The 10,491-nt window shown below is 41.8% G+C and overlaps 2 protein-coding genes across 5 annotated transcripts in view; both read right to left on the bottom strand.

Annotated features, from left to right (window-relative positions):
• Positions 1-372: 372 nt before the first annotated feature.
• Positions 373-5,820, bottom strand: LOC139410800 (SWI/SNF-related matrix-associated actin-dependent regulator of chromatin subfamily B member 1). Its single transcript, XM_071156321.1, has 9 exons — positions 5,673-5,820; positions 5,303-5,414; positions 5,064-5,193; positions 4,838-4,975; positions 4,548-4,675; positions 4,191-4,357; positions 3,533-3,723; positions 1,303-1,434; positions 373-823 (listed from the first exon to the last, which is right to left on the bottom strand). Exons 1-9 carry the CDS (start codon positions 5,799-5,801, stop codon positions 793-795), a joined length of 1,158 nt encoding a protein of 385 aa, XP_071012422.1. The 5' UTR covers positions 5,802-5,820; the 3' UTR covers positions 373-792.
• Positions 5,821-6,132: 312 nt separating this feature from the next.
• LOC139410799 (ral guanine nucleotide dissociation stimulator-like) overlaps positions 6,133-10,491 on the bottom strand; it is a 31,538-nt gene continuing 27,179 nt past the window's right edge. For all 4 annotated transcript variants that reach the window (XM_071156320.1, XM_071156319.1, XM_071156317.1 and 1 more), the window contains 4 exons: positions 10,178-10,252; positions 9,507-9,758; positions 9,210-9,324; positions 6,133-9,008 (listed from right to left, as the gene is read on the bottom strand). In XM_071156320.1, the coding sequence (XP_071012421.1) occupies positions 8,833-9,008; positions 9,210-9,324; positions 9,507-9,758; positions 10,178-10,252 (618 nt within the window). In that variant the 3' untranslated portion in view covers positions 6,133-8,832. The remainder of the gene's footprint in view (positions 9,009-9,209; positions 9,325-9,506; positions 9,759-10,177; positions 10,253-10,491) is intronic.

The raw sequence follows: 10,491 nt of genomic DNA, 5'->3' as shown, positions 1-10,491 counted from the left end.
AGAATCACACCTTTTAAATACAGGTGCAAACAAAATTCTTGCCTCGTCTTTGTTATTGACCTGCTGCTCGACTCATTCATAAATCTGCCGACTATCTGGAATCCTGTTACCGAGGGAACCTGCACCGTCTGCACTTTCCAACTATTGCCTTTGTGGGTGAAGCACTGCTGCCAAATAGAAATGGCTTAGCACACCACCAACAACTGGGTTGTGCCGGGTGTTGTAAGCGTGAACAAAGCATGCAAAACAGCCCAACAACTATGTAATAAGGCGGCAAACTTATTTTTACTTCCTAGATTAGTTTAATAACCTTTCATTTGGTTGTATGGTCACTAATATAATTTACAAAGACATAACACTTATCAAAAGCAATCAAGATCATTTCACTTTTATTTTTGTAAGAATTATTCAAATGTACAAAAAGACAACAAATACAACATAACAGAATATATTGTCTGAGTTTTCCTGTGTTTTTTCACTCCTCTGTGGGTGGGTAGAAGAGTCAGTCGTCAAAGTGGGAACAGGTTCACCACACAGGGGAAGGGGAGGGAGCACATTGTAGGGGGTGTTTGTGGTGGAGCTTTGCTCAAATAAACACATGGAGTGGTGGAGGGGACGTAGGCTGTGTAGAGAGCTGAGGTGATCGGTGAAGAGGAGGACCTGCTCTGGTAAACAGGCTGAAGCAATGCCTGTGTTAATGCTGTTAGCATAGCAAGTCCCAACACTCTCGTACTTCATCAAATGGCCTACTGTCGGTCTTGTTGAAGGAGCAAGACATTCCACTTGCATCAACTACCATGTGTTTGCCAGTCGTCTCATGCGCCTGCAATGTAAATGTACACGGAGAGTCAATATCAGTAACGACACAAACACATTTTATTGAATGAACAGAAGCTAGGTGGATAGGTCCATTTACCAAACTTTGCATTTAGACAGGCAGCCCAAATCTGATCTTTTGCTCACTAATTGGTCAATGACAAGAAGCTGCCGCATGGGGAAAATTGTTCTCGTTTCAGCTTGTTCTTGATACTATGTCTTGTTTTGACTGGATGTCTATGCTAATATGGCTAAAATTTGCTAGCGAGCTAACCAACAACTGTAACGATGTATTTGAGAGACAAGTGCTCATTATTGAAAATATTAATTTACAAATATTGGAAACAAAATATAGTTTACATGTCAACAATCTAAGCCCACCCCGTCTGTTTTGCCACAGTCGTCGGTTTTGTTGCTAAACAACCAACCCATCTATAGATCATGAAGTATATTTTTAGGACAGTAGTCCAACGCAGCACCACCCACCGAGTGTTTCTATCCTGGTCCCTGATCTTCTTCTCCATCTCTGCATCTGTCAGTGTCTCCAGCAGTGGGCACCACTGATCAGCTTCACCTGTGTTCCGGATGGCTATCTCTACCGTGGGCAGCGGGTTCTCACTGCGCGGAGACAAAGAGCCACAACAAATTACTTGCACCACCATGAGACAGAGCCAAACAGGAAAATAGCATGTTGCTGAAAGGGATATTTTAGGATAGGAGCCCAACAGAAGCAGAGGTCAGTGTTACTGTCTGGGGAGTTACTTTTCACCCAATTCATACATTGCTTCACAAACAGACTCTACAAAGTCAAGAACGTCTATTACATTTCACCCAAATACAAAAACTATTGGAGATAGATCAGTCCTCTTACCAGCTCCGCTTTGAGTATTTGCTATACATACAGTACTCATTCAAGGGGTTTTCTTTATTTTTACTATTTTCTACATTGTAAAATAGTGAAGACAACTATGAAATAACACATATGGAATCATGTAGTAACCCAAAAAAGTGTTAAAGATATAATATATTTTGATATGTTTAAGATTCTTCAAAGTAGCCACCCTTTGCCTTGACAGCTTTGCACACTCTTGACATTCTCTCAACCAGCTTCATGATGAATGCTTTTCCAACAGTCTTGAAGAAGTGCCCACATATGCTGAGCACTTGTTGGCTGGTTTTCCTCCACTCTGCGGTCCAACTCATCCCAAATCATCTCAATTTGGTTTAGGTCGGGTGATTGTGGAGGCCAGGTCATCTGATGCAGCCCTCCATCACTCCTTCTTGGTCAAATAGCCCTTACACAGCCTAGAGGTGTGTTTTGGGTCATTGTCCTGTTGAAAAACAAAATGATAGTCCCACTAAGCCCAAACCAGATGGGATGGTGTTTGCTGCAGAATGCTATGATAGCCATGCTGGATAAGTGTGCCTTGAATTCTAAATAAATCATTGACAGTGTCACCAGCAAAGCACCCCCACACCATCACACCTCCTCCGTGCTTCACGGTGGAACCTACACATGCGGAGATCATCCGCTCACCTACTCTGCGTCTCACAAAGTCACGTTGGTTGGAACCAAAACTCTCAAATTTGGACTCATCAGACCAAAGGACAGATTTCCACCGATCTAATGTCCATTGTTTGTGTTTCTTGGCCCAAGCAAGTCTCTTCTTCTTCTTGATGTCCTTTAGTAGTGGTTTCTTTGCAGCAATTCGACCATGAAGGCCTGACTCACACCGTCTCCTCTGAACAGTTGATGTTCAGATGTGTCTGTCACTTGAACTCTGAAGCATTTATTTGGGCTTCAATCTGAGGTGCAGTTATTCTATTAAACATCTCCTCTGCAGCAAAGGTAACTCTGGGTCTTCCTCTCCTGTGGCAGTCCTCATGAGAGCCAGTTTCATCATAGTGCTTGATGGTTTTTGCGATTGCACTTGAAGAAACTTTAAAATGTCTTGAAATTTTACGTATTGACTGACCTTCATGTCTTAATGATGGACTGTCATTTCTCTTTGCTTATTTGAGTTGCTCTTGCCATAATATGGACTTGGTATTTTACCAAATAGGGCTATGTTCTGTATACCACCCCTACCTTGGGTGGCTACATTGAAGAACCTCAAATATAAAATATTTTGATTTATTTAACACTTTTTTGGTTACTACATTATTCCATGTTATTTCATAGTTTTGATGTCTTCACTATTATTCTACGATGTGGAAAATAGTAGAAATAAAGAAAAACCTTTGAATGAGTAGGTGTGTTCAAACTTTTGACTGGTACTGTATGTTAGAGAGCCGTTCCGTATAGACCTGGTTGAATCCAAACCCGGTCCGATCCCAGTGAGGGAAGCAGCATAAAAGCCCATTTTTAAGCTACTTCATTATCCGGAGCTGAGCGATTAGATACCTCCTAACTTATTTTGCCACACACGGAGGCTCTATGACTGTAGTGCCACTTTGATGACTTATGATTGGCGGACAACAACAAGCTACACGCCACTCGTGAAAAGCAAGAGCAACAACATAAACATAATTCTCTCTTTCTTTACTGCAGCAGCTGCGTTTAGGTCTGTACGGGTCCTTAAGGGGAAACACGTTATGATTGTCACGGGTCTCAGGTCTGTGTAATTATATCAGATTGGACCCAGACCTGTGAGAAAATGTAGAATTCGGGTCCCGGATCGGGTCTTGGGTGTGAAGACCAATCTGTATATATTACCTGAAAGCGTATGTCCTCTGGTGCCAACTAAGTTGTCCTCGGATGCTGTAAGCAATGGTGGTGACAAACTCTCCCCCTAGGCCCAGCTCCGAGCACAGTTTCAGGGCAAACTTCTCTGGGGAGTTCTCCCTTTCTGACATATCCCACTCAAACTGGTCCACGAGCGAGATGTTTCCAACGTGGATGTTTAGCTTATGGTAAAGATAAGAAATCATGTTTTAACTAATCAGTTAAAGGTCCATTATGTGATTTCAGATAGAAATGCGAGTTATAGATCTGCCATTCTCATTGAAAGCAAGTCTGATACGCGGCATGACCTTTGTGTGATATTTCTATGATTCCTCTCCGTAAGTTTTATATTAGCTTCTTTATACTTTAGTTTTTTTTTTACATCGTGTTCAAACAGATAAATACAATATTTTTGGTTATTCAAAATATATTTCACAGCAGTTTAGATGGTACAATGATTTTCTACACTATACATTTATTGTGTCAAACTAAAATCAGGTGAACGTTTGAATATTTTTAAAACCAGGAAATGGTGGTGCTATTTCTACAAATTGCACCTTTTAATTATCAGACACAGTCTAAGTTCTGTAACTCTGGTCTCACCACATTGTTGCACACACAGTAAGTTACATAACAATCTTGGTTGTACCTTGACGATGACCCTCTGGTCAGTCTGTTCATCCAGGATGCTGTCTGTGGGATAGGACTCTATCTGCTGGCGGATGGCTGAGGCAATGGCCGGGACAAAGGCCAAGGGGTTCAGGTCCAGGTCGTCACACAGGATCTCCGCAAACATTTCAGGAGTCATGAGCTTCTCTGAGGAACAACAGCATGTACGACATGAGAACTTGAACTAGGACTGAGAAGAAATGGTGGTTGGGCAGAAGATGACAAGAATGTTGTCAAGTTTAAATCATTTTGTTCTAGAAAACTAAAGAGATATAAAGGGATTCAAATACCATCGTTATGGACACCAGTTTTAGACAGAGCTACAATGCAATCCTACCGTTCATATTCCAGGTGAAAGCATCCCTAAGCTTCTGCCCCTCTATCTCCATGTCCAGTCGGATTGGAACCAGAACCTCAGACTGGGTGGCATTCTCATGGATCACTGCAGGATCATGGTCATCAAAACTGTGCATGGGAGAGAGAACAGTAACACATTTTTGTAACACACAAGTCACACATTTGAAAAATTGTTTCAAACAGTTTTGTTTACATTATGATTGACTATGATAGGCCTTTACATCAGAGTTCATCTGTTCTGACAGCGATTTAGGTTTTAATCAGGCTCACCAGAGCGGGAAGGTCCTCTTCTTGTCTCGGCCTAAGCGGCTGCGGTTGATAGTGGTGGAGCAGGGGACAGCATCCAGGTGATGAGAGCTGTTGGGTAGCGTGGGGACCCACTGACTATTCCGCTTACCCTTCTGCTCCCTGTTTTCAAGGCAAGATTTATTGACTACAATACCTAGACCATCAAGGACCAGGCAAAACATTTATGAGAGAATGCTGATGACAATACCTGAGGTAAGCTGGGGGCTCTGTGCTGATGGAGATAGCTTTGTACTTCTCATCGTTTCCTTCGAAGATCTCCTCTACCTCTGATGCCTTCAGAAGGGTCACGCTGGTAGCTAAGGTTGTGTAACCATGATCTGATAGAAGTGAAGAAAGTGTTTAACAATTAACCACATTACAAGAGTATGACTTTGTTATCCCATGTTATCGTTTCATGGTAATTAACTAACTAGCTAAATTACTAACCGTGTGATGATTCCACTATTTTCTTCCGCTCCTCCACTGATGCCAGTTTCCTCCATAGTGATGGGTATCTCTTATACAAGGAACCTCTGAACATACGCAGGTAATTTCCTACCTAAAATCAAAAACGGCAAATTGAGAAAACGTAAGGGCTTACTAGCTATAGCTAACTTACGAGGGTAGCATCTGTTACTGTTATCGACAAGCTAGCTACTGTTAGCTGCTATCTCTCGCCTCGGCTAGTTGCTAATGTTCCCTCCGGTAATTATCATGCAAACGCACCAAAACGTCGTAACTAACGTTGGTTATACTATAGCTAAATTACACTAAATGACTCATCTTAAAATATACTATAACCAAAGAAAATACTAACCTCTGACCCAATCATATAATAATCCCCATCTTCTTCAAGCTGAAATTTGACAGGTTTTTGTCCAAATGTCTTACTAAGCGCCATATTGGAAATGTAACAACAAAGATCAGCGCGGATGAGCATGCGCATTGTGTAAAAAACTAACTGGCGCTGTGAAATGACGTCAGTATAATGGCTTCCTTATCTAACTTCCTTTGCTCGTCTCCTTTCCTTCGTGGCCAGTCTGAAGCACCAGAGAGGACATAAAGAATTCCGTAGTCCAGTACTGATAAAATACTGTAGCCTATTATGTTCATCATCTTAGATGCTTTCCTGTGAATATTATTCTATTGCTTTCATTTATTGTGTAGGCTGTAAGTTAATACCATGGGGTTACTAGCTATCATATCTGCCAAGGAAGGAGCCATCTTCTCACCTCACTTGAACTAAATTACACCAAAAACTTTAAATAAATGAGTACTTTTGTAAACTTAAGTGTTTATTTGTATTTACATGAATATATAATAATCTATAATTACACAAGAGAGGAAATAATATACAATGCATAACAAAATCTTTCTGTACAAACCAATAAATAATGCCAGGTCAACAAAGACATAAACAAAGACAATTCCATATAGTATGACATCTCAATATTCTGTTAATTCATTAGGAATAGAAAAACATGAGAGACAAGACACTGCAAACACATACAAAGGTTTTAACTCAGTTATAATGGCAAAGGCGACAGATAAGGCAAAATAAATCTGCAGAGGACCAGTCATTCCAGGTCAAGCAAAGCAAGCTCCAGTAATTATGAATAACACCACAAAACAATCAGTCAAGTGGTAGTAAACACAGCCACTTATGTAAAGCATAAATTATACTGAACCCATTCTTTGAAAAGAACCAAAGGACTGTTACTATTTAGGGAAGTGGTGCAGTTTCTCCAAGGGTAACCAGTAGTAACCACACTGCCACCTAAGCTTGAACAGTGTATCTGAGGTTCTTAGAATGGTGTTGTAGTGTTCAGAACATAACACTCAGAAATGGTAAACTCCCCTAGAAAATTCAAGTGATAGAGAAATGAAACAAACATTGTCTTTTGAGAGTGACAGACCCCTCATCTCTTTGGCACATATAGTGGTAAACCAGTTGCCACCTTTTCTCCATGCCCTGAACACATTTCTATCACTACATGGACCTCTATCTATTCTCTGTCAGGGTTGACTTTTCCTATTTAACTGTGTCATAATGGAGAGCGAGACAGAGAGAGAAGGGTCGTATTCCTCTGCTCAGATGCTGCTGATGCATGACAGATCTTACAATGCCTAGATGGGTATTTTATGTGTCAGCAAACCAAATCATATGTTATAGCAATCTGGTTCCCGACTGCACAGCCGATGATGTGGCACACAACCATTGATTGATGCATGCAACGTCTGAGCAGAGGAACACGACCAATGTGTGTGTGTTCACAGTGTTCAGCATTGAAGGGAGCCAATCAGAGTGATCGGCAAAGACCCATTCACAGTGTAAGTAGCAAATTACAGTGACAAAGCACAGCAGAGACAACCAATCATTATGCTATGTATGTTCCAAAAGAACAGCCTCTTCCCCGCCCCTTCCTCGCCATGCATACAAGAGGTCTGGATAGGACCCATCACAGGGGAGTTTCCACCATATTGCTTTCCCCTACCTCTATGGTTCTATCATGGTCATCAAGGAAAGGACAGTTTTAAAAAGCCATTTAAAGGGGCTGGGACCAGCATGCAGCACTGAGCAATAAAGGCATGTAATGTCAGTGAAATGACAAACTACTTTTTGTCTGTACTTTCCATTACATAAAACAACCACTGGCATGCTTGTAAGGATCTCAGAGTTTGTGTCATTACTCTCACTCTGTCTTTAAGATTGTAAGTAAGAAGAAGCTGGTGTGGGTTAGTGCACTGCTTTTTGTTGTGAGGCGAGGACTGTTACCTCCTCTTGCATACATGGAGCAGGCATTGGGCAGCCATAAGGAGAATCATTGGCAGTTACAGATTATACATGATACCACTATCCCACTGTCAGTACAACGATGTAAACCATTGTTTTCCATACAGAGATAGTCCAGTAGGGACGGGTGGTATGAAATGCTGTCATCGGAGCCCCTGAATCACTTAGTGATACTCAATACAACGCCGTCATCGGAGAGTCCCAACGTCATGCCTGTCCTCACCCCCAAAAAGTTTGTAAAAAAACAAGGTGAATTATTGATATTTTATAAAATGTACATTTAGCAGCAGCATAGCAAAGTAAAGAATACCAAACAAATAGCCTAACTGTAATGGTAACATCATCAAACATAAAGGTCCATTGCAAAGTAATGCTGATATTATACTGTGTGGGTATTTTGTAAATATCTATCACTCCTCACTGTTTATCTATTTTTAGTTTTACACCAACCCTTCATAATCGTTGAAATGTTTCAATTGAGCATATCGAGCCCCACTGCAATGTCATTCTTCCTTGTCCTGGTTGCAATTCAATAAAACAAGATGTATGTCTCTTAACAGAGTGTCCACTCCTCACACCTTGTTTTCTCTGAAATGATCACACACCTTGACCCATATTCAATATGGCAGTATCTGCATTCAACTCTTCAAACTTACAATGGACCACCTTTCCTTTCCATTCACAGTACCCCACCAGGATAGCACATCGGGTCTCTTTGTCCAGGTCTCTCTTGAAAAAGTATTTTATCTCACGAGACTAACTTGGCTTAAAAAATCTGGCCACCATTGTTCTTTGTGCCTTCCTCTATGCTCCTCAGTACGACATTTACCAACACCACTCTAATCACCACACAGTTAGAGAGAGTTTATAACGTGGCCATATGTACGCTATACACTCTCTATAATATTCCCTTTGTAAACACCACTGACACAAACTTAGGCACGAAGGGTTAGGGACAGCACATTGTTAAGCTCCCCTTCATCAAGGCCTGAGCCAAGAAGACATCAGTCTGATAACGGTAATTGCTTTTCCTGCTTTGCTGCCTGCTTGTGATGCATACAGACATGATTTGTTGTTGTTTTCCACTGGCCTCCGTCTCTAGTGTAGTTCTTAGATCCTTTAGCTTAGGTGGATTTAGAGGGCCTTAATCCATCAGACAGACAGAGAGCTGGGACACTCGTCCTCAGAAGATCCCTTTGGCGATTTTTAGGCCCTTCTGCTTCATGCGGGGCAGCGTGGAGCTGGCTACACTCTTGGCCCGGCCTTTCTTGGACAAGCCACGTTTCTTCAGCACAAAGTCATAGTTGGCGGTAGAGTTCATGGCGTAGAAAACGTTGGCATTGTTTGGGATCCGCAGCTCTATGGTGAGAGGAGAGGTATATATTGTTAGTAAAAACATTTGTTTTTCATTTAAGTAATGAATAAATTAGGACACTATACAAGATTAATGGATTAGAGTCAATCCGTTGTAAGAACAACACATTAATATACTATTAATGACAATCTATTTGAATGAAAATTAAATGTATATTTTGGGGGGAAATTATCATATGATATTACCCTTTTCTTCAGAGATTTTCTGCATCAACTCATAGTCCTCCGTTTTCTCTCGCTCCAGGTTGTGTTTCACCATGGCTTTACTGATGACTGCTGGTGTCTTGTCCTGACTGGTCACCTGCACCAGGAGATGAAGAATACCTTTCTTTGTTGACATTTAAAACTGATTTGCCTGATTTGCTTCTTCTCTGGCTCAGACGTTGTTAATTGAATCAACCGCCCACTGCTAACAATTTACATTTAGAATCTATGAATCTATATAAGCTCTCTCCTCCTCCTCTTCTTCTCCCTCTGTCTTACCAGGATGCTCTTGTACATGTTGCCGTTGTCCACGTCTAGGCTGACTCTGATGATGCAGCAGTCATCCACCTGCTGGTTGTAGAGGGGCAGGGAGAGTGTAGAGTAGCAGGACACGGCTGAGACGGAGCGCTTGTGGGAGCGGGAGGCACCTGGGAGAGGAGTGGTGGAGGACACAGAGGAGGACGAGGCGCTGCTGGAGCCCGAACCCATCCCTGAGGTGTCTAGAGAAGACAGGGAGGTGGACTCCCAAAACTAGAGCGAGAGCGAGAGCGAGAGAGAGAGAGAGAGAGAGAGAGAGAGAGAGAGAGAATGATTACAACCATTTACAGTCCACAGAACAAACTTCTGTTGCTGCTATACACAAATAGAATGTGGAATATGACAGTATATGAGACTCATAAGTATGAATTTGAGAATGAGAAAGGGTTTGTAATATGATGAGAGTGCAGCATTATGTAAGAACCCCAGTGATATTCTGGGACTGGGAGAGAGAATGTAGTGAGAGAGACAGTTAGAACAGAAGAAAAACCCCAGTGATGAGAGATATGGAAAGAGAAGGCCAGTAATATTCTGGGACTGGGAGAGGGAAAGTAGTGAGAGAGACAGTTAGAACAGAAGAAAAACCCCAGTGATGAGAGAGATGGAAAGAGAAGGCTAGTAAGTGAAAGTACCGTGGAGTTGGGATCAGGAGTCTGGCTTTCTTTCCCCAAAGCAGAGACGGAATGTTTTACTGAGGATGTAGAGGTCTATAGAGGGAATCAGAGCCACAGTCAGCCACAAGTCAGACAGGTAGGAAAAGTATATACACGGGTCAGTGTCAATTCACATGACCCTTATCATCAACATGGCCCTTATCATCAACATGGCCCTTATCATCAACATGACCCTTATCATCAACATGGCCCTTATCATCAACATGGCCCTTATCATCAACGATGGCCCTTATCATCAAGGATGGCCCTTATCATCAACATGGCCCTTATCA

This window comes from Oncorhynchus clarkii, chromosome 6 (genome assembly GCF_045791955.1).
Source record: "Oncorhynchus clarkii lewisi isolate Uvic-CL-2024 chromosome 6, UVic_Ocla_1.0, whole genome shotgun sequence".
NCBI lineage: Eukaryota > Metazoa > Chordata > Actinopteri > Salmoniformes > Salmonidae > Oncorhynchus > Oncorhynchus clarkii.
The sequence above is the reverse complement of the archived record's forward strand: the minus strand, read 5'-3'. Positions and strand labels throughout refer to the sequence as shown.